This window comes from Nyctibius grandis, chromosome 1 (genome assembly GCF_013368605.1).
Source record: "Nyctibius grandis isolate bNycGra1 chromosome 1, bNycGra1.pri, whole genome shotgun sequence".
NCBI classification, from domain to species: domain Eukaryota; kingdom Metazoa; phylum Chordata; class Aves; order Nyctibiiformes; family Nyctibiidae; genus Nyctibius; species Nyctibius grandis.
This window is the reverse complement of record NC_090658.1, coordinates 62,712,901-62,733,179: the sequence shown is the minus strand read 5'-3', so window position 1 is coordinate 62,733,179 and position 20,279 is coordinate 62,712,901. Positions and strand designations below refer to the sequence as shown.

At 40.7% G+C, this 20,279-nt stretch overlaps 1 protein-coding gene across 1 annotated transcript in view; it reads left to right on the top strand.

Moving 5' to 3' along the window:
- The first annotated feature begins 14,950 nt into the window (after positions 1-14,950).
- ADGRG6 (adhesion G protein-coupled receptor G6) overlaps positions 14,951-20,279 on the top strand; it is a 115,705-nt gene continuing 110,376 nt past the window's right edge. The window contains 2 exon segments of the mRNA XM_068404566.1: positions 14,951-15,029; positions 19,602-19,702. Coding sequence (XP_068260667.1) covers positions 19,603-19,702 — 100 coding nt within the window. The 5' untranslated portion in view covers positions 14,951-15,029; position 19,602.

Sequence of the window (20,279 nt, the reverse complement as noted above, 5' to 3'; positions counted from 1 at the left end):
CTTTTACAATCTAGTTGTCAAGATGACTTTTTTTAGTCATGCCGTGGTAAGGCAACCCAAATGTATCACTGTATTATTTTCCTGCTAAGTTTGGGCTTGGAAGCGTGGTGAATAGGTTACAGTCAAGGGATTTTTTAATTTTGCTTCCCAACTGCTTTTACGTGATTCCCACCAAAAAAAAAAGTTAGTGGGAAGCTTAACTTTGTATTTTCTAAAGAAGAAAGCCTCAAGGGTGACATTTTTTCAGAAGCATAGACAATAATATGTAAATTGCACATACTTGCACTGCTGACACTGGGAAAGATGAATGTGCTTTCTGGCTCAGAAAAGGACAAATGCTTTCCTCTGTACTGGAAGCTCAGAGTCTTTATGAACTTGCTTCCCTACACCAGTCTTTGTTCAAACCTGGTTTTGTGGTAAAAATTATCTATTTGTTATATCTTGAAAACGCCAGTGTGCCACAATAAATTTAACACATTACTCACATTTGCTGCTTTTGTCCTTATGTCTGCTTGAGCAGAAAGTGCTTGAAAACAAAAATAGTGATTAATCCATTGATGATCTAAAGAATACAATGTTTAACCACTTGCAGTGCCTAATACGGTAATTTTAATACCTGTTCAGCCTATGACATGAAAATGAATCAATGTATTTAATTCTGGTCTGGTATATAAATTATTTATTTTCAAGTCCCCCTCTTTGTAATAATTTTTAAATGTAATTCAGAAGGCATTAACACTTAACTAATTTCCAAGCATGAAAACCAATGGAAAATCAAGAGAAACGTTACTAAATATAAATTAGAATTTTTTCAATGTCCACACAAAATATATGTCTATATCCACACAAAATCGACTTTTAGAGAGATGTTTTGCTATAATCTCAATAAAAAGAGCATTCAATAAAAGGGATATTTCTTGGCTCTTAATATTGCCCAATTCGATAAAAAGAGAAGTGCTGTTATATCAAAAAGAACACCCCAATATTAATCCTCAGACTATTTCCGAACAAGCATGAAATAGATGCTGACAGGGAATGGAATTCTTCAGTGTACATTCTGACATTTAACCTGAAACCTTATTTAGAAGAATTGTCCATGGGTTCTAACACCATTGACTGTTTTCCTAGACCATACCTTCCTATATTTTGGTTGCTGTCACTGTTAGTAAAGACTATTTAAAACAGATTGGTTTCTCATGAATGTACTCACATTCTGTTGAAGATTTGAGAGTGAAAGAAAAATTCAGTCTTTACTCCTGTTTCTTCCCTTCTGACCTTTTTTGCATGGGGAATAATTAGAGCTAAAAAACAAAGGATAGAAAGTCTCATCTCTTCCAGGAATGAAGCATTCTGAAATTCCCTGTTTCTCTTTCTGTGTTTAGCTGGCAGAGCCCCAGATTCTGTCACCAGTATTTACGCTGCGCAGCTCCTTACTCACAACTTAATCCAAAGCCTGTTGAAGTCAGTGGGAACCTTTCCCTTAACCTCAGGGCGAATCGGCTCAGCTTGTGTAGGCAGAGCAGTTTCAAATTATTTCCACTGCTGATTACAGTATAAGTACTGGTTGAAATCAGTAACATGTCCTGAGATACAACACTACAGCTAAGTTGATGATGTCTTAAGTTACTATTACACTCCTTTAGTTGTGCTTTAAGAAGCTTAAGTAGTAACAGCTGCCAGAAAAACAACAGATAAATGACTTTTTTCTTCTCTACTGAGAATAAAGAAGTTAAGAACAACTGTACAGCTTCTAAAGACCCTATCATTAATAACCATCACTGGAGACATCATAATGATGATTCTTGTCTTTTGAAATGTTTATGTCAATAATACAAGTAATTTAGTCATTATAACTCAGGGAAAAAAACTTAGGTTTTGTCTGGAAATTGTTTTTAATGGTAGAGGAGGTTCTGATGAAAGATAAAGGGACAAAATTTGGAGAGCAGCTTAATAGATATTGTTCTTACTGACTTCAGCAGGAATATGGGGTATTTGGACCTTTCTGAATCTGAGCTGGTTATTTATGGAAACTCTACAAAAAGTCAGATTTAAATCTTACTGACTATTGAACCAAGCAGCATTGGGAGCCATTCCAGACAGGCTAGAGCAAATTCAGCTCCATTTTCCTCATTAGTTTAATGGATGTCTGCATTCAAGTTCATTAAAAGGATGGGGAATAAAGGAAGAACCTAATGATAGTAAATTCGTGGCTTTTAATGATTTAGACTGTTCATCCTTATAATATTTAGTATAGTGGGCATTATTTCTACACACACATTATCACATAATATGTGTGATACCTAAAAACAGTGCTCTGAAAGTCCGTTTCCAGTTAAATTCTTAAAATGTTTACAAAAATACTTGTTTGCAGCGTTTGAACTCCAGGTCCAAGTTTTTGCATCGTCTTCTCCACACCCATTTCCTTTTGATGTAATAATTTTAATTTTAATAAACTTAATGCTTATTTTATATTTTTCACATTTTCCAATTTATTTTGTTGCTTTCCTTCTGTAACTCCTTCTACCTTCTTCTAGTCTTTCCCTTTCTCACTACCATGACTTCTCTTGCCATTTTTTCACTCCATAGCAGTATTTCTGTTTCTCTTCTCTACGTTATGTAGTCCTGTCTCTACCTCTTCAGCACCTCTTTGGTTTACCCAGCCAGCATTCTTCCACCAATCCATCTTCAACACTTCTACCATTTTCCCAGCCTCTTCCTTCTGAACTTTCCACCTCCTGAGATTTCCTGTATCTTCTTAATCACCCCACAGATGTCTGTCTTCTGCCACCTCATACATTCACCCTTCCTGTCAATAGTGGTTAGGTTTTTGCACTCCTTTGTTTACATGGGCCTTATTATTTCCTAAGATGATGTGTGAAATTCCAGTGCAGGGTGGACCCAGTTGCCTATTATTGAGCAAGGGTAGGTGGAGGGGAAGTGCTGCGTGCCTGGGGGGCAGAAGTATGACTAGGGAGCCGTTGTTGTGGTCTGTGGACACGGTGCTGTTTCCTTTTTCATCGGCCTCCAAAAATGCATGAGGCAATAAGGGCAGAGAGGAGACCGGGAGGAAGCATGTTTCGCAAGAAGAGAGAAAGGACAGTACCCATAGGAACGCCCACTCTGAATATCTAAATGCAGCCTTTTATAGCAGGATTATTTAATGATACACAAAATAACTCTACTAATACGTTAATATTTCTAGCATACTACTTTAAATGCCCTAAGGCTGTTATTTATAATTGGGACTCTAGTGCTACAGACTTCCTTCTCATAGGAGGAGTTTGGAGTAGACGTTGCTGCCTTCCCAGGTCATTCAGCTAACATGTCTTGTCCATAAGTTGAATAGTATATACCTACTGTAAGAGAGAGGTTGGCCCTCACCGCGGTTCCATTCACTTCTCCACTGAGACTTTAAATAAGGATCCCAAGGCAGATGTTTAAAGTTATGATGTGATGATGGTAAAACCAAGTCACTGAGAACTGGACTCCAATAACTTAGGACATACAAGAACCTGTATATTAGATCATTGCTTTAGGGACATATTTGAGCTGCTGAGTCATTAACTGGTCCGCCAAATACCTCTAGTTTGATAAATTACTGACAATATTAATGTTGTGAAATTAATAAGCAGCACTAACATTTGACTGTCTGAATTTCCTTTTCTATTTGAAAAAATAAATAAGTATGTTCAGGATAGATTAGACAAAAGTTAGCTGCAGGAAGACGTTTCAACATCGTAATGAAAATGGTCAACTTCAAAAGAGTTAGTATATTTTTTTAATTAGTCTTTGTAGATTATCAAAAAATGTCATTAAACGAAGTTCAGATGTTTTCTTACAAGGGGTTTATTTGGAATTTGTTCTTTAACCCTCTGCATTCTCATGGTTGCCCATTTCTGATGAAAATAATTTAAAATAGCAAAATAAGATAGTTGAATGGGAATGATACTCAAACATTGGGAATCTTGAATATTTATACTTGCATCTATATTTACATTCTTCGTAATGGTTTCTCTCACTGCTTATTGTAACAGATTACAGAGAGTGTACATAAGTAGGCAGTAATTAGTATGATTAATAAGAACAGCAGATTTTGCTTATTTCTTTTACCTTAGAAGCACAGTAACCCTAATATATGCTCTAATGTAACGCTTAGAGCATGTAAGTAGTAGCAGCTCTCGTGATTAGCTAGACCTTAAGGCTGAAATACGAAGCAAGCCACAGGAACACAAGAGCAGCTACAATTCCTGTGCTGTGGGATATGTCCTCTCCTACCGTGTCCTGGTCCGCAGGCAAAGCTTGCTCCTCGCTTCTGTAAGTAATGGGTGATTTCTCCTCATGGGCTGGAATTTGCTGTGGGTAAGCCACGGGCTCTTGCTGCAGTCGTTCCACTGGGAAACGCTGTCCCGTGCTTTTTTAACCAGAGCCCTGGGGAGAGGGCTGTGGTATCGGGGGGATCACGCTAACAACAGCTGTATCTGCACTTAAACTCCTCCTGGCAGTCAGGGGTACAGTCCGCAGGATTATTTTGTATATCCACCTATAATGTAATGCTTAGGGAAGTAAAATAAATGGTCTCCGTGTCCTAGCAAAAGAGTACAGGAGACTCCTCTGCGGAGGGTAGGACTGGTCCATACTTTCCAAACAGAAATGAAAAATAGTGCTTAAAAATTATGAAAAAGTTAGAGGTAGGATTGTTTTCTTTCTTGTTTTTTTTTTTTTTTTAAGGAAGAGGTTTTGACTTACTTTGTTCTGTAATACAGTTGGTTCTTTTTATGATGTTTTGAAAATTTTAATACAATTCAGGGAAATGACTGAATATATCTAAGTAATACAAGCTTGGAGTTTGTGGTTTTGGGTTTTTTTCCAGAAGCATATAATAATCTCACTATTTTTCAAAATACATGCAAAATATAGGTTTTGAATACTTTAAAATATATGTCATAATTTTTCATGTAAATAGGTCTTAATATAGAGTTAAGCTGATTAACATTGAATTTAGAATCTCTAATTAAAACAATTTTACCATCAAATATTTGTAAGGGAGGGAGGTGAGGGGAGAAGGGACAGGGAAAGGAGGGGAAGCAGGCCAGGAAGGAAAGAAGGGAGAAAGGAGGGTAGGAAAAATTTTATAATAGTAAGAACGGAACACCAAAGTTTCACACAGGGTTAAATGGAAAATATTTTCTTTTCTGCTTGCATAGTTTTCTGTGATTTGTCAAGCCCTGATTTCGAGTTAGGGAAGTAGACATTCCTTGTTTCTCTCCCCTTTCCCACAAAATTTTCCATATCTTATTTATTCATCATGAAGAAATACAGCCTCAGCTGTTTTTCTTATGCACTCTCTCTTAAATTAAGGAAAAAAGCCTAGATATAACCATCCAACGCATGCCTCATAGAAGTAACACTAAAAGATTAAGTGAATTCAATTCCTGAGGCTATGTTTTAGCATGTTTTACTATGTCTTATTCTAAAAAACTGAAGAAAAGGCATAAACTTTCACAAAGGATCTAAAAGATTTTAAAAAAACTAAGTTTGACTTGGGCTATGACAAGTTCTATGCACATCCTAAAAACATAGTCTTAATTACCCCTCACTAAATGGGAAATTCATGGGACTGCACATTCACGTTGCAGTACAAGTAGGTGCAGTCTTGCTTCTATGATGAGAGTCATAGCAGTGTTTAAAAACAAAATAAAATGAATTGAAAACATATGCATTTAGCTCAGCTTTCACAATGAATTAAGCATGTTCAGATGGTGGACTAGGTATTCTATTACAATTCTGAATTAAAGCTGTCTATAAAGCTTCGGTCTGTTTCTCCACTGATGTCTTCCTTCCCGTGCTCTGCAGCTGGTCTTTGGAAAATGACCACTGATACCTCTCCTCATCCCCCGCAATCAGAAAAAGATATTCTTGTTCCAGTACAATTCTTTTAATGGGCCTCTGCCTTTGCTTTTCAGGGTTTTTTTGCTGCATTTTTTTAAAAATTATATTCTGCCTGTGAAAGGAAAAGAGAAGATACAAAGAAGTAGCCAGGAGGTCTGCAGAGGCGTGGGTTCCTAAATCATCTTCTGGAAAGGTCCAGGTTTGGGTGAGGCAAAAACACATTAATCTATTGATTCTGAACTCATTTTGGCTCATCTAGAAGTATTCCTTTGAGTAAATAAATTATAACCTCTTTCAGATAAGCTGTTTTCCCTCACAGCTTTTTCTTCTTTAGTTGCAGGTCCTAACAAGGATGTTGTATCAGTGTCAGGTCAAGTAGGAGTAAAATATGGTGGCTTAATTGGAGGTTCTGGAGTTAGATGATCCAGTTTCAAGAGGAGCTCAGTGAGCTGGACATGGTTAGAAAGTAGCCACATAACAATATATATATTATGATATAACCTTTAATTTCTCACCACACCCTTGTCAAGGTCCCAAGTTCATTCACTGCTGGGAGTCTATACATATTCCTGCAAGAATCGGGATTATTTATAAAATTTGAGATGCTTCTTCACTGTGCACAATACCTGCAACCAGCGAGAAACGGGGAACAACACATGGGAAACACAGTTGAAGGCAGACAAAAACTAGTTTAAGGAAGCTATGAGGAACTGCTCCCTGCCACTGCCATAGAGTTTTTTAAATTGAAAAAATCATTACTAGCTGCTGTATTTCCACTTCCTTATTAGTTTTTACTACAAGGAAGCCTGACCTCAACAGAAGTGTTATAAATGTAGCACAAAAAATAACAAGGGAAAATAATATCCTAAGAATTCCAGGCTGGACCCTTAGTATGTGAGCACTTTTCTGTAATTTTGCCGTTAGTCTTTCTTTCTGTCAGTTCCCTATTTGGAAAATAAGGGTTAAGTCCATGTATTCCCTCAAGGGTGCTGTGTTATCAAGCATTCAGATATTATGGTGAGGGTAATTTAAAATGTATTTTGAAAAGTTCAGGTTTTGGATTTTTTTCTCAGATCATACTCTTAATGGAAAGCACTTTTTGTTTTAATTAACTGTTCTTGTACTGGCTGAAGCATGAGTTTAATCGTTGTTCTGAGTTCACACCAGAGTCTGTCCTATTTAATTCAGCTTTTAAAGCATTCCTAGACATTCGGTTTTGGGAGCTGAAGGCTGCCAGACTAAATGTTACCTGTATCACTCCATCATGTGCTTCAGGCTCAAGAAACTGTCATGTTTCTTGCTTGTCTTGTGGAAGAGATAGTATATGCTTGTGTAATTTATAATAATGCATATGCACAGGAAATGGAATTTAAGTTATAAAGGCAGGTCAAATTTTCACGTACTTTTGAACCCATATTGTTATTTGTTGGATAATTTATTGAAAAGTGGAATTGCAAGAACTTTTTCTCATACATTCCAAATAATACTTTACAGTACTGGCTTAAAACGCTGCTATGTAACTCCTGTGGTTCCAGCCTGAATACAGTGAAAAGTTTTAGAAGAGCAGTTGATAGCTAGTTAATCTCAAACACGGCACTATGTCATTTTTTTCTTTCATTCTCTGAAAAGTCAGAAAGGGTTTATACATCTGTATGTTTACTGCTTTCACCCTACAACTGCAACTCTGCTCTTTGAAAACTTTTTTTGATTTAATGTTGCACTTGTGTTTAACATCTAATTTCCATTCTGCATGAGAAGTATATTAATTTTTATGACATGGGGAAAAGGCAATTGATTATGATTAATGTGAAGTTATTTCTGTTTCTATGTGATCCTGTGATTTTGTTACCACTTGTGTGGCTTTTACAAAGAATGATGAATGAACTTCATAATGTTCACTTGGGTTTCAGTTCTGATAAGCATCCAAATATTTTGATGCTTACTCAAAACTTATCCAAAGTTTCCTAACGACTTGAGTCTGCAGAACTAGTCTGAACACTTAGACAGAGAAGGGCTTTCCTCATAAGGTTTCCAGTTGTTCCACTAGTGGAACCTGATGGAAATACCATGAGGTCAGCTTTTCTTCCCGTTGTTCCAAATCTTTAGCATCTGGACAGAAACCGGAAGTGATAAATCCTGCCCAGAGGCTGTATTATAGGAAAAATTGGGTTCTAAATACAAGTGAAGAATGACTGTTTTTTTAACTCCTCCAAACTGATTAATCCATGACTGAAAAAAATCAAGAATCCAGAATTAGAGATGAATCAGGTTAACTGGTACCAGGAAGTATAGCCTACTCAGCTGAAACCTTTTGCTCCTTAGAATTTGATTTATTTGCAAAGTAACATATGCAGAGCAAAATTCAAATTTGATGACATTTTAGAAGCTTTCAGGGATGAGTATTTGTTCTCATTCCAGCCAAGTACTTATTCATTCATGAGAGCGTAGTACACAGACCCCGGTGGGAAAAGGTTATCTTGGTTTCGTACAAAAAATATCTGTGTGTTTCCTCCCAGTTTTAACACTCTGGGGGAGACCCTAGCTATCAGTGTTATCTTCTTTAAATAGCTCTAATTTCAGAGTTAGAAGGTGGGGGAGTTTAGCTGGTGCTGAACTTAGCGTTGAAATGACTTGGAGCCAGAGACACGTTTTTAGACAAAAGAATTGGATAGCTTAATAAATTCTACTCGGTTGGTATGTAATAAGTCAAAGTATACTTTGCAGAAATGAATGATCTCTTTGATGAAGCCCCTATTTTCACTACCCATGATCTTCTGTTTACTGTGCTTCTTCCCCTGTGCTTTGAATCACATCAAGAATGACTAGCTCTCCCTGCATATCCTCTGATTTTACAAGCTCTTGCTTACAGGTTTATCTTCCTGTTCAAATACCAGACACCAGCTCAGATCAGGCTGCTGATAATTGTTCATTGCTGATATCAGCATCATCCTACAGGTTCTTTATAGCAATAGAGTGCATCACCACGTAACGCGAGCACTGCTCCCAAGTTCATTCATCTGAAGCTGGGAAAAAGTTCGGAGGTTCCTCTTCCCCTTGATAGAAATGAAAGTTCAGAAAGCCTTTCTAAGTGGGCAAACAAGGACCTCCAGCATCCTCCCAACCCCACAGATCAGAAATGTGTGCAAGAACACCAGTGGCAGCATGCTCCAGCAGGCTAAGGTTTGGGAACCCCAGAGTGCTTGATCAAGAGTAAGGAATTGAAATGGACTCAAAAAAAAAGACAGCGATTAAAAGCCTGAAGTGTTTTGTGAAAACCATCCAAATTAGTTTGCTGCCCAATCTGTCTCTTGCTTTGCTGGAGGTCACCGACTTTACTGAATTTTATGGAGTGCAATGTGTGCAGGCACTGTATATGCCATGTTCTCAGCACTTCATCAAAGACATTTCATATGGCACAAAGCACGGCATTTTAGCCATTGGTAACCTCCCTGACAGGAAATATTTCATAACCTAAATGCTATGCACGTGAAAGCACACAAAGTACCAATGAGGCAAACATATGAGTGTGTGTTAGCCCCTGAACTTCTGCACATGCATTGTAAAAATATGTTAGAGTTACAATTCACTTTATGCTTGTTTTAAGGAGACAAAAAAATAAAATTCAAGAACATATATGTCAGTGCAATCGTTTATAGGCAGTACCACCAATTACTAACTTTAGTCAATATGGTCCTTTCAATTCCCTTGCCTCCTAAGTCCTTGGAAGCCCATGCTTGTTTGGTACTTGATCAGGCAGAGAAACTGGGTGCCATTTCCCCCTATCTACTGGATCAGCAGCCTCTAAGAAACATTCACTCACCCAGCATTCAGCCATCCCTGCCCAGCACTGGGCTTGCCACCTCTGCAGTCTCTTAGTGTGGGAACCAGCCCTGTCCGGATGGCATCTCAAATCTTAAGAGCCTTACCTGAAACAGAAAGGTAAGGCTCTTAATCTCTCAAGGGAAAATAAGGAAAGAGGAGCCGGTTAGAGACCTTCTGGCAGACTCAGTAGAAAAGCCAGGAAGTTCAGGAAGATTGTCCTCTGGACTGTGAAAGATGGCTTCTGCTGTGACCCAGCTAGGGGCAAACAAGGCTGACTGGGGCTGGGAAGTCTGGGAGCTGATTAAATAGTCTTCAGAGAGACAGAAGACCCCAAAGAGGAAGAACTGCAGGACTGTAAAGATTACTTTATGTAAAAGCATAGTGAAACAGAGTCCTTGTCTGCTATATCTCAACAGTCTGAAGTAATTCTTGAATTACAAGTATCGGGAGCAGCAGCTCACATCAACTCTGATACTTCACCTTTTAGATCAACGCCCAGCCTTTGATCCTCAAAACCATCTTCTGGGAGCTCACCTTTGAACTTTGAGACTCAGCTGGGGGTATCTATCTTGTTTTCTCCAAGATAAGAGAATGACCAGGCAGAAAGCCAGGAATGGTTGTAGAGTGCAAAGCCATTTTTTTTTTGCCCTTGGACTTTTTGAGAATGCATATGATCTTGAATTTTCTTCATAAGTTTATAGCATTGCACTATTTATTTTAAGCTTCCTTTTTATTGTTGTGCAATAAGAGTTTTCTCTTTTGCACTTACAGGCAATAAAGTTTCAGTATTTGCACTTCTTTGGAAAATAAACACAGGTTTTCCTAGATGTAATTGGTATAATAAGGAGGAAAGTTTCAAAACAAATGCTCCGCAAATGTTAAAATGAAGTATCCAGACATAAAATACGATATTTCATATTATTATTTAATGAAATATTCTTTAACATTCTTATAAAATATTTTCAGAGCTCCATGCAATGTTGCACAAAACATAAGGAAACGATCCTAACCATAAGTTTAAAAAAGTATGTGAACAAAGTCATAAAAATCGTGGCCTATGCAATTCATACAAAATATTTCACTGATCATCTCAGAATATTCATGAAACACTCTGGGATATTCATAGAATATGCTATGCCTGTAGCTAACAATATTTAGGCACCATTGCTTGTAGTGTTTTATTAGTGTAGTGTTTTATTGTAGTGTTTTATTACACATAAGCGTAAAGCAACATTGCCACCACAGACACAGTAAGAAAATAATAAAAAGATCTGCTCGCCTTGATGTTGGTATCGCTCACTAGATGTTCATATAAAGAACCTTTCGCTGGTTGATTATATCACTGTTTCCCAGACTTTGGTAATTTTTTTCCTCTTACTCACATTGTGCAAAACACAGCCTGCAATGTTAACCTGAGACGGGTGTTGTGAGGTAGCCTGCAGTCTCTCACTCTGAGATGGAGACCTTAAAATTAGTGTAATACACACACACAAACTCTCACTCTTGCTGAGCAGCAGTGTGACACATGTCAGATAGCAGGCTTCCGCAGCTGTGACAGTGGTAGTAGATTAATTCTCTCAAAATTACAAAAGGGACATTAACATCATTCATGTCCATATTGGTTTTGAAAGCAAATATTCCTTTTCTTCATTACATGTAAGTGGTGAATTCCCAGGGGCTTGAACCTTTCAGTATCATCCCATGTTAACATGGGTTAACATGTCATGATGATTAACCACATTATGGAAGTTAGTAAGAAATATCTATGTCTGTTAAAGAGATCATTGTCTTTACAAAGAATTTGTTTCAACGACGGTGTTAGGCCAAAACGTCTTCTTTCGAAAAGTAGCCCCTCTCCAACTACCCATCCCATACCAAGTTGTTTCACTATTGATTAAAGGCAGATGTGGCACAGTGAGCTGCTGCCAGATAATGACGGGCATTTTCTTGTGAGCAGTTAGGCTTTTCTTCACTGCTCTGCAGCTCTGAGAGAGTCTCCAGCAACGTGCTACTTCATCAGCCAGAAAATCTGCACTGCACATTATCCCCACTGGACAGCACAGGCATTTCTCACCAGGCAGTGTTCAGTTTAGGGATCCAGAAGCCGCAGTGCTCCTGCTGTGAAGGGGAAGGCAGACTGATGATTGAGCAAGTACATGACAGCAAATTTAGAACAAGAGAATTAACCAAGAAACAGCTCAACAAAAGCATGACAGGAGAAAAATCCCATGATTTCTTTTTTTCCTTTTTTTTTGCTTGACTCTCAGGTTCTGGAACTGCAGTCCCCTCTAATGCCTTCCAAGTAGGGAAGGAAGATGTAAGTTTCCAGCAGAGCCGGCAGATACGCACTACACACGTATCACTAATCTCTGCATGAGCAGCGGATTGACTTCTTCCAGATGCTCTTGACTTGCTGTCTACATCACATACACAGTGGGTACAATATGCCCAGGAGATATCGAGCTTAATCTTCAATTGATCTGCACACGTACAGCAAGTTCAATGCATTCTAGATGCACAAACTTTGCTGTGCATATGAGGTAAATACAATCAGCGTGTGTACAATAAACCCAGGCTGCGAGAACTTGTAGGTTTATTGCCCCAGCCCAAACTGACTTTGCGTAGCAGAGTAAGTCTTATGTGCATTGATACATTGGACTCATTGCAAATGCAATATAAACTTGATCTACACAGACTTTATCCAGAAATAGAGCAGATTGCTACAGAAAGCAATAGGGCAGTTGACTATAAGTCTTGGAGGAAAGCCGGCACGTACCCCTCTGTGTGCCTCCCAAGTCCCCTGGGGGATGCCCCCATGTGACAGCAGACCCAGAAACAGGGTGGAAAGCAGTGCAATACCCACGCAAAATACAGAGCTCCTAACGTGGAGAAAAGGCCGACCATGTACTAAGTCGTTTGTACTGTCTTCGAGTCGCAGCTGGCCATGTAGATTTGGCTAACCCGGCCACAGCGGTTCCTACACCTGTGTTCAGGGCCAGCAAATTACAATGAAAGCAAGCCTACAGCTTATTGGTTTTAAAGACAGATAATAAAAATTGACCAGAATGAGTGAACATTAATGTTCAGTATAAAGTTCATGAAAAATTTAGTGATGTTTTCTTTATTTTTTTAAATACAAACTCTGCTTTTAACTGCCATTGCATGCTGATAACTTCACTGAATGATTCACTATGCCAAGTCTTCTCTTCCTCCATCCTTCCTAATCCTGCCAGCTCAGATCCAAGCAGTACTGTGAAAATTTTGAACTTCTTTTGTGACCTTGTGTTTTGCTGTGTTTCCCTTTCTATCATTTCAATGTTTTCCTACCTAGCTGTAGTGCTGTACCACGTTCTACAGATCTTAATTGAACAAAGCAACTCAGCAAATGGTGCAAACTACCATCCTCCAAAAATGCTACCCAGGAAGTGAGGTGTGGGCCAGGACTGTACGTGCAAGCCGCATACAACCTTGTATGCTTCAGAAAATGGGTCAGAGATGCGTCACCTCCACCTACCTATCTTCTGTCCCAAGTGTAGCGCATTGTGTGCATCAGAGAGAAGTGGCGCACTTTAAGTGCCTTGGGGTCTGTGTCAGCAACTTTAGGGAACAGTGGGGTGGTTTGTTTCGCGGAGGCGTGCCGGCAGGCCTGCGTGTGCTCACCTCTGCTGTGTACAGTGTGGTGGGCGTGCAGCGTGCGTTTGCCCCCAGGGACCTGCTGCCACTGGGATGTTGTGAGGTGCTGCGTGCTCAGGATGTTGTGACCACTAAGGGTAGCGTCCCTGGTATGGGATCTCCTCAGAGGTGGCCTGTGTCCTTCATGGGTGTCTTTGGGCCTGTGGCTACCATCTCCTGGGGGGTGTAAATGTGCTTGGGGATTGTGTACCCCTGGGCTAGCCCCTAACCAGTGGGCTGGGGCGCTGTGTGACCGTGACAGCGTGAGAGGTGGCGTGCGGTGCCGCCCGGGGAGCACCCCTACCGGGGGTTGCAGGCGGCGGGTTCCCGGTAACCACCCCTCTCCCCAGAGTGGCGCACTGGTCCCGAGGAGCGGGTCCGCGGAGGGGAGCGCGGGGCCCCCCGGTGGCCGCGGCGACGGCTCGGCGGGTCCCGTCCTGCCCCCCGCGCGGCGGGTGGGACCGGGCCACCCCGCAGGCCCGCACCGGAGCCGTCACCTCAGCCCCCGGCGCGGCGGGCGGGGGGATCGGCGGGCGCGGCGGCCCCTGCCCTCCCCGGGGGAGGCTTCCCTCGGCACCGCAGTTTCCCCGACTTGTCCCGAGAGAGGCAGCTCCCGGCGCGGGGCGGGGGGGCGCATCGCGGCGGAGGAGGAGCGGATCGGCGCGGTCCCGGCCGCCGCGGGCGGCGTATGCGGGGGCGGGCGTGGAAGAGAGGTGGGCGAGCAGCGATGACCTTTGCGAGGAGCCCGCGAGGGAGCGGGCCAGAGGCAGAGCGAGCGGCAGCGCGGGAGGATGGTTGCTGAGACCCGGAGGAGAGCCGCCCCGTAATGTCACCATGTAAGTCTCTTCTCCGGACTCTGGGGCGAGGGCTGCGGCTTGCCGCCCGCGGCCTTCGGGGGGCGCGGATAAGCCCCACGGGCTCCTTCGTAGGGCAAGAAACGCCGGCCAGATAGGCAGGGCTTTACCCCCCCCGCCCCGTAGTAGGTGATGAGTAATGTCAAGTTTGAGCCGTGGAGATAGGTAGGGCTGAAGGAATGGGGAAACGAGGGAGTTTCACGTCGGGAGCTCAGAGGGCAGGGCGGGCAGGGCTCTGCTCCGCCTGGGCTCCGCGGCGGCCGCCCTGTAGGGTCCCGGGCGGCCGCTGCCTTTCTCAGAGCACTGTAATCCCGTCCTTAGGACTGCTCTAGTGAGTTCCCCAGTGCTTGGAGGCAAGTAGCGAAACCCTCGGCCCCGCTCGCCGCCCGCTGTGAACGCCGGTGCCCCGGCACCCGCCCGACCCGGCCTCGGCTCGGGGCCGTGCCCACTCACGTCGAGGAGCTCCGTCCACCACAGGCACCATTCCCAGCCCTCCAGGTGCGGTGCCAGAACAAGTAGGGAAAAAGGGAGAGGGAGGGCCGGGCGGGCTCCATAAAACCTTCTCAGCCCCACCGCTCCTCCCTGCAGCGCACGGCAGAGAGGAGGCAGCGCGGGGCTCCGCCGCCGTCGGGGGGCGAGGAGCCGTCGGGAACGCCGCGGGCGGGTCGGTGGCTCTCCCGCCCTCCCTCCTTCGCTCCCGTCCGTACGCCGCCTGGCCCCAGGCGGGCCACTGCCGTGGCGTCTGGGCGTCTTCCCCGATGCTTTGCCGTTACTGGCAGGCTCTCGCCGAAGGTAAGGCAAGGTACTAAGGTTTGGAATTAGGCGTTTGGCCGGTGCGTCCACAGAGAGGGGACCTGTGGCTGGACCTAAGGGAATCAGTGCAAGGGGAAAAGGGTAGGGTTTTCTAACAGTGCACGGTGAAGTTCAGGCAGAAATGCGAAGGATTTCCTAAAGATCTGGTGTTGCAGTGCTACAGAGTTGCAAACATCCAGCAGATTAGTTACCTGCAGCCGGGAAAAGTTCATTTTGAAAGGAAAGCCAGGGGACTAAGACGGATCTGATACAGCTGGCACTGTTTAAATTAAAAGTCAGTGTCTTATTTTTTTCATCTCTTTCGATGAGTGTGAGGGTGTTTTCAAGGCTGACTGTAGGAATAATTAGAAACAAGTAATGCTTAACAAAATGAAAGTTTTAAGTGGCATTGTGTAATTAATCTTTCAAGACATTCATGTACTACAGTTTAAAGCAAGGGTTTCGGTTAAAATCGACTCCTCTTAACTTACGGGAACTAAACTGTGAGTTGTACTCACCTTTCACTTGTTGTAGTTCCACTTGAGAGTGATTAAGCTTAAAATCTTTTTGTTTACAACCTATATGAGAAAAAAATTGTGAAATTGATGTTATCTTTCTTTTAATTTTCAAGTGTCGGCAACATTTTTCCTTAATAGCTTTAGACATGTCAAAGACCAAAGAAAGTCATGTCAGTCTGCCTGAGGCAGAATTCACATCCTACTCCAGGGAACTTCGCTGAAGCTTTGAACAAGGAAGATGGTGTATTCAAATATGTATTGCATGTTTTGAGACCATACAGTATACAAATGAAATGCTCCAGGATTATTCACATTGTGTGTGTATTTTCTTGCAGAGCTGAATACTCACTAAAAGCTGGTGATATTGTATTAGCCAGCTGCTGGCATGTAGACTAAAAGGTTTAGTAGTTAGATAGATGTAGCAAGACTCCCACTAATTTCATCTTGAACTGTGTCAAGTTAACATCCATTTATGGTTTAGATAAATTACATGTCTATTTTGCTCTTCTGGAATGAATTGTGAATAAGCTCATTGTCTCCCTATGTTATAGGAAATGAAAGTAGCTGCGGACTGGACTGTATTGAATTGGTAGCTAGAGTGCATAGCTGGGCATGTCACACAGTGTCTACAATGGAGTAATGCAAGTCCATAGAAAAAAATACTAGTTCTTCTATCAGACTCCATAAAAGATTGCTTTCTAATTTTTCTACTTTTTTTTTTTTTAAAAAAAAAAAACATTAAGAGGCATTGCTGTTGTGAGACTATATCCAACTGTAATGGATGTACCCCTACCATAGGTGTCCTAATAGACCCCAAATATATTGGGTAAAATGTTGTTTTGGTTCTGTGTCTGACAATCTGCAATGATTTGTTCAGAGCTGCTGGTGTGTTACCAGCTGGGGACAGAACAGGGCTTTTTCATTTAAATTGAAACAAAATAGGGAAGAAAACCCAAGGTGAAGAGTGTTCAGCAATTTTACAGTATCCAGGGTTAAAGACTGAAATAATCTGTATATGTCCTGAGATCTTTGTTATGGACTGCTTTGCTTATTTAAACTCTTGGTGTGTTTTAGTACATTGCTGTGCTGATACCCATTCTCTGTGCTACTGATGCATATTAAATGACACAACGCATCCTTTTAATACTATTTAAAATAGGAACACAAGACCAAAGGTGTCTCTTGGGCTATCAAGTCAGTGCTGTTGTAGCAGGGGACCATATCATGCCTTGATAAGCTATAAACTAGCCCAGAACTGTTAGCTGATTTTTCTGTTGAATTATTCATATGCCATTTGGATTCAATTCTAGATGTTAATGAACATAATCAAGAAAATGAAACCTTAAAATAAATATAAACATAGTAGGTATTAACAGATGAATAATATCTGCAACTGAGTTGGTTATTTTTAATGCCTGGAAAGTATTTACCCATTGCTCTGGCTCCTTTTCATAATTGTCTGCCAATTGGGATGTCACATTGTAAAAATATCAGGGATGGATTTTGTTATGGAAGAAGCCTTTTTGTTGGCAACGTGTTAGCTGACTTCCATCCCTGACAACTTGTTATGTGAAATTAAATAGCGCTCTCAGACTAACGCAGAATCTCAGATTCTTTAAGAAAGGCACTAAAGGCAATGTGACTGTGTAGGTTCACTCCAGGCTTAGGCAGTAGAAACTTCATGTTATTTTTCTTTGAGTATCTCAAACGTTGTGTCTTGGATTCTCCAGCTATTCAATGAGCGAAAACTTCAGCTGAGCTCACAGAGACATCAAAAGTGATGACTGCTGTAACACACAGAATATGTATCAATACAATGAAAACCAACACAGATTTCTTCTGAAGTAATAAATAATTGTTTGCAACTCTCTCCTAGTCTGATAACTTTAACTGTGCTTGCTCAAAACAAACCAAGAAGCAAAAAACAGTAATGCAACCACTTCCACAGGTTTGCATTGGTAGATTATGCATCAGGCTGACATGTATCTCATCAGTAGCTGCAAACTCTTTCTTCTGTAGAAACAGCAATATTCTTCTGTGTCTCTGGTATGTCATGCTGTTATCCTCAACATTTCCATTTCACCACTTTGTGAGTGTATATGCATGCTGTATGTGTTTGCATGTGCATATAACTGTTTTTATGTCTTACAAGGACTTCTGTTCAAAGTCCATTTTCTAAATTAATATTAAGGGTATTGTGGATTTATAAATTATATACATTGAACAGTAACTGTTCCGAAACCTCAGCATTCTGTTGTCTGAGATTTTAATAGGGATTTTTGGGTCATTAAGTTGAAGGACAATAATTCTATTGTTTGATAATCTGGTTATTTTGTGTGTCTGGCTTCATCAAAGAGATTCTTGTATTTCAGAGCCCAGCATTTTCTGTGCTTCTCTTCAACACTTGTTAAGTTTGACTTTTCAATATCTCGGAAAAATAAATCAGCTTCAAATTTCTCATTTGATACAACTACCCATAAAGAACTGGGCTTCTTTTGTAATCAGATACTTGTGCTATGTAACACTGCACTGAAGGGATGCCTAACTGATTGCAGCAGCCTGTTGAAGTGCCATTTACCTGGGCCCACTGGCATCTAGCCCACAGGAGTGGTTTCATGAACTACTACTTTTAAAGCTGAAACATTAGTTGTTCCTTTACAATGGTTTAACTTGCTGCATTAAGTTTGGCTTGTCTACGTTACAGAACTCCACTTTGGGAAGAAACAGAAGCTGATACTGGTAAAGGATTTACATTTGCTCCCAGGTTTCACTGGCGGGTTCACACCAATGTCTGTGGAGCAGAAGGAAGATTATTTTCCTAAGTTTAAAAAAATTATTTTTTCTTGCCACTGAGTATGAACTCTGTACTTTCTTTCACCTACCTCTTTCACGTTTCTGTCCTGATAAAACGTACCGATAGCCATTCCAAATACCTTTCTTTTTTCTGTATTTAATATGCACTAACCTGGAAGACGTTTGTGTTCATTGATGTTTGTTCATGACTATTCATTTGTGGTTCTTCTTCACATACTGTTGCTGGGAATAGACTTGTGAAATATTCTGGGGATTCTGTTAGAGATTTTCTCCCAGTACAAGTAGATAATATCTTACTGAACAAAAGCCAGTTATCATCGCCAAATAGGAGCGGAAGGAGTTGGTCAAAATAATGTGTGTTGTGTTTCATTACTTGATGCTTGCTTTTGCTTGTTGCTAACTTGTTGAATAAAATGAGTCGGGAATGTAATGGAGCACCATTCATTTGGGATACATGGTTAAAAGTCTGACCAAATTTATTAAGAATTTTTCTTGCTTTCTCTTCTGCCCACTATGGAGGAAACATTTTGGTTTAGCCATTAGATGTCCTGTACGCTTCAAGTCAAAGGAAACTTTAACTTCAAGCTGTAACTGATAAAGATTTTTGTATAGTTGCATTTGTTTTATTAAACAATAAAGATGTCCCTGACTTCACTGTCAGGGCAGATGAGCCCCTAGATTTTGGCAAGGAAAGTTTCAGGATTTTCACTGAAGTTGTCAGCAGAAAATGTTATAACTATCAAAATATTAGCACTGAAAAATATGGAAAGACTGGTTAAAGGCAGAGGCAAATTCGCATCTACCATCTTTATATAGTTAAAAACAAAGATGTATGTATTATATATATATATTTAAACAGCATAAATGTATTTGTATATGTAAATTATGTAAAATAAAACTTCGCAATCTCCAAAAAAACTCTACGCCTTAACTCTTTCAGACTGCCACCGTATGGGCTGCTTGTTTCTTTTACTGAAATACCACCCACACCTATATGCATAGAAGCCCAGCACTGACCAGTCTTCCGCTTTGTTGTCTGCAAAGAACCAGACAACATCATTTCTGACCCTTTTTAGCAAGTGTAGAGACTTCTGTCTCTGTTTAAGCAACACTAGGGCCATCCATAATTTTCAAGTGCTACTTTAGTTACTGCTAGTTACTAGTTTGATTAACAACAGTGTTTTCTCATTTTCTTGGCTTGTAAAGCTCCCTGAATTCTTGCTTGCTTTTTTTCCCACAGGATGTCTCATGTGAGTGAAATGTGGTGCTGTCACTGGAAATGGAAGCTGCAGCACTGTCTTTGCTTGTTTACCACATACATTATATGCATGCAGCAAGCAGGTAAGTCAGCAAACTATCTTCTTGCTTAAATAAATGGTCTAGGAGCCAAAGTTGTGATGACAACGGATTATGCTTACGTGTGACTGAATTATGTACAATATAACATTTTGATGAAAGTGATGCATTATTAGTTGTGATTTGATAGGTTGGGTCATATTTTCTGCTACTGCTGAATTTTCTTTTTGTTGTTTTATATCATTTTGCTGTTATTGTTATTTTTTTTTCTTTCACTTTGAATTCTTTCATTTTACTCTTTCTTTGATTTTGCCTTGTTAATACCTACCTCTCTTTTGAATTTCTTCTGGTTGTTGGAATACTGCGAGTAATCATGTAGTTCTTCCATTTTCCACAGTACTGTTTGTGCCTGTAGATTATGTATTCAGAAACCCTTCACTCCAGTTCAAAGCTGTAAAATAACTGTAGTTTGCGTATTATTTTTAAATGCTTTTATGATTCAAATAATAGAAACATTCCTCAGCAAGCTATATGTACAGAAGATAATCATACACTGTAAAGAGCAATCAGTTTAAACTTTACATCACCTTGGTCTGTAGTGACACTTAAGTATTGAGTAATG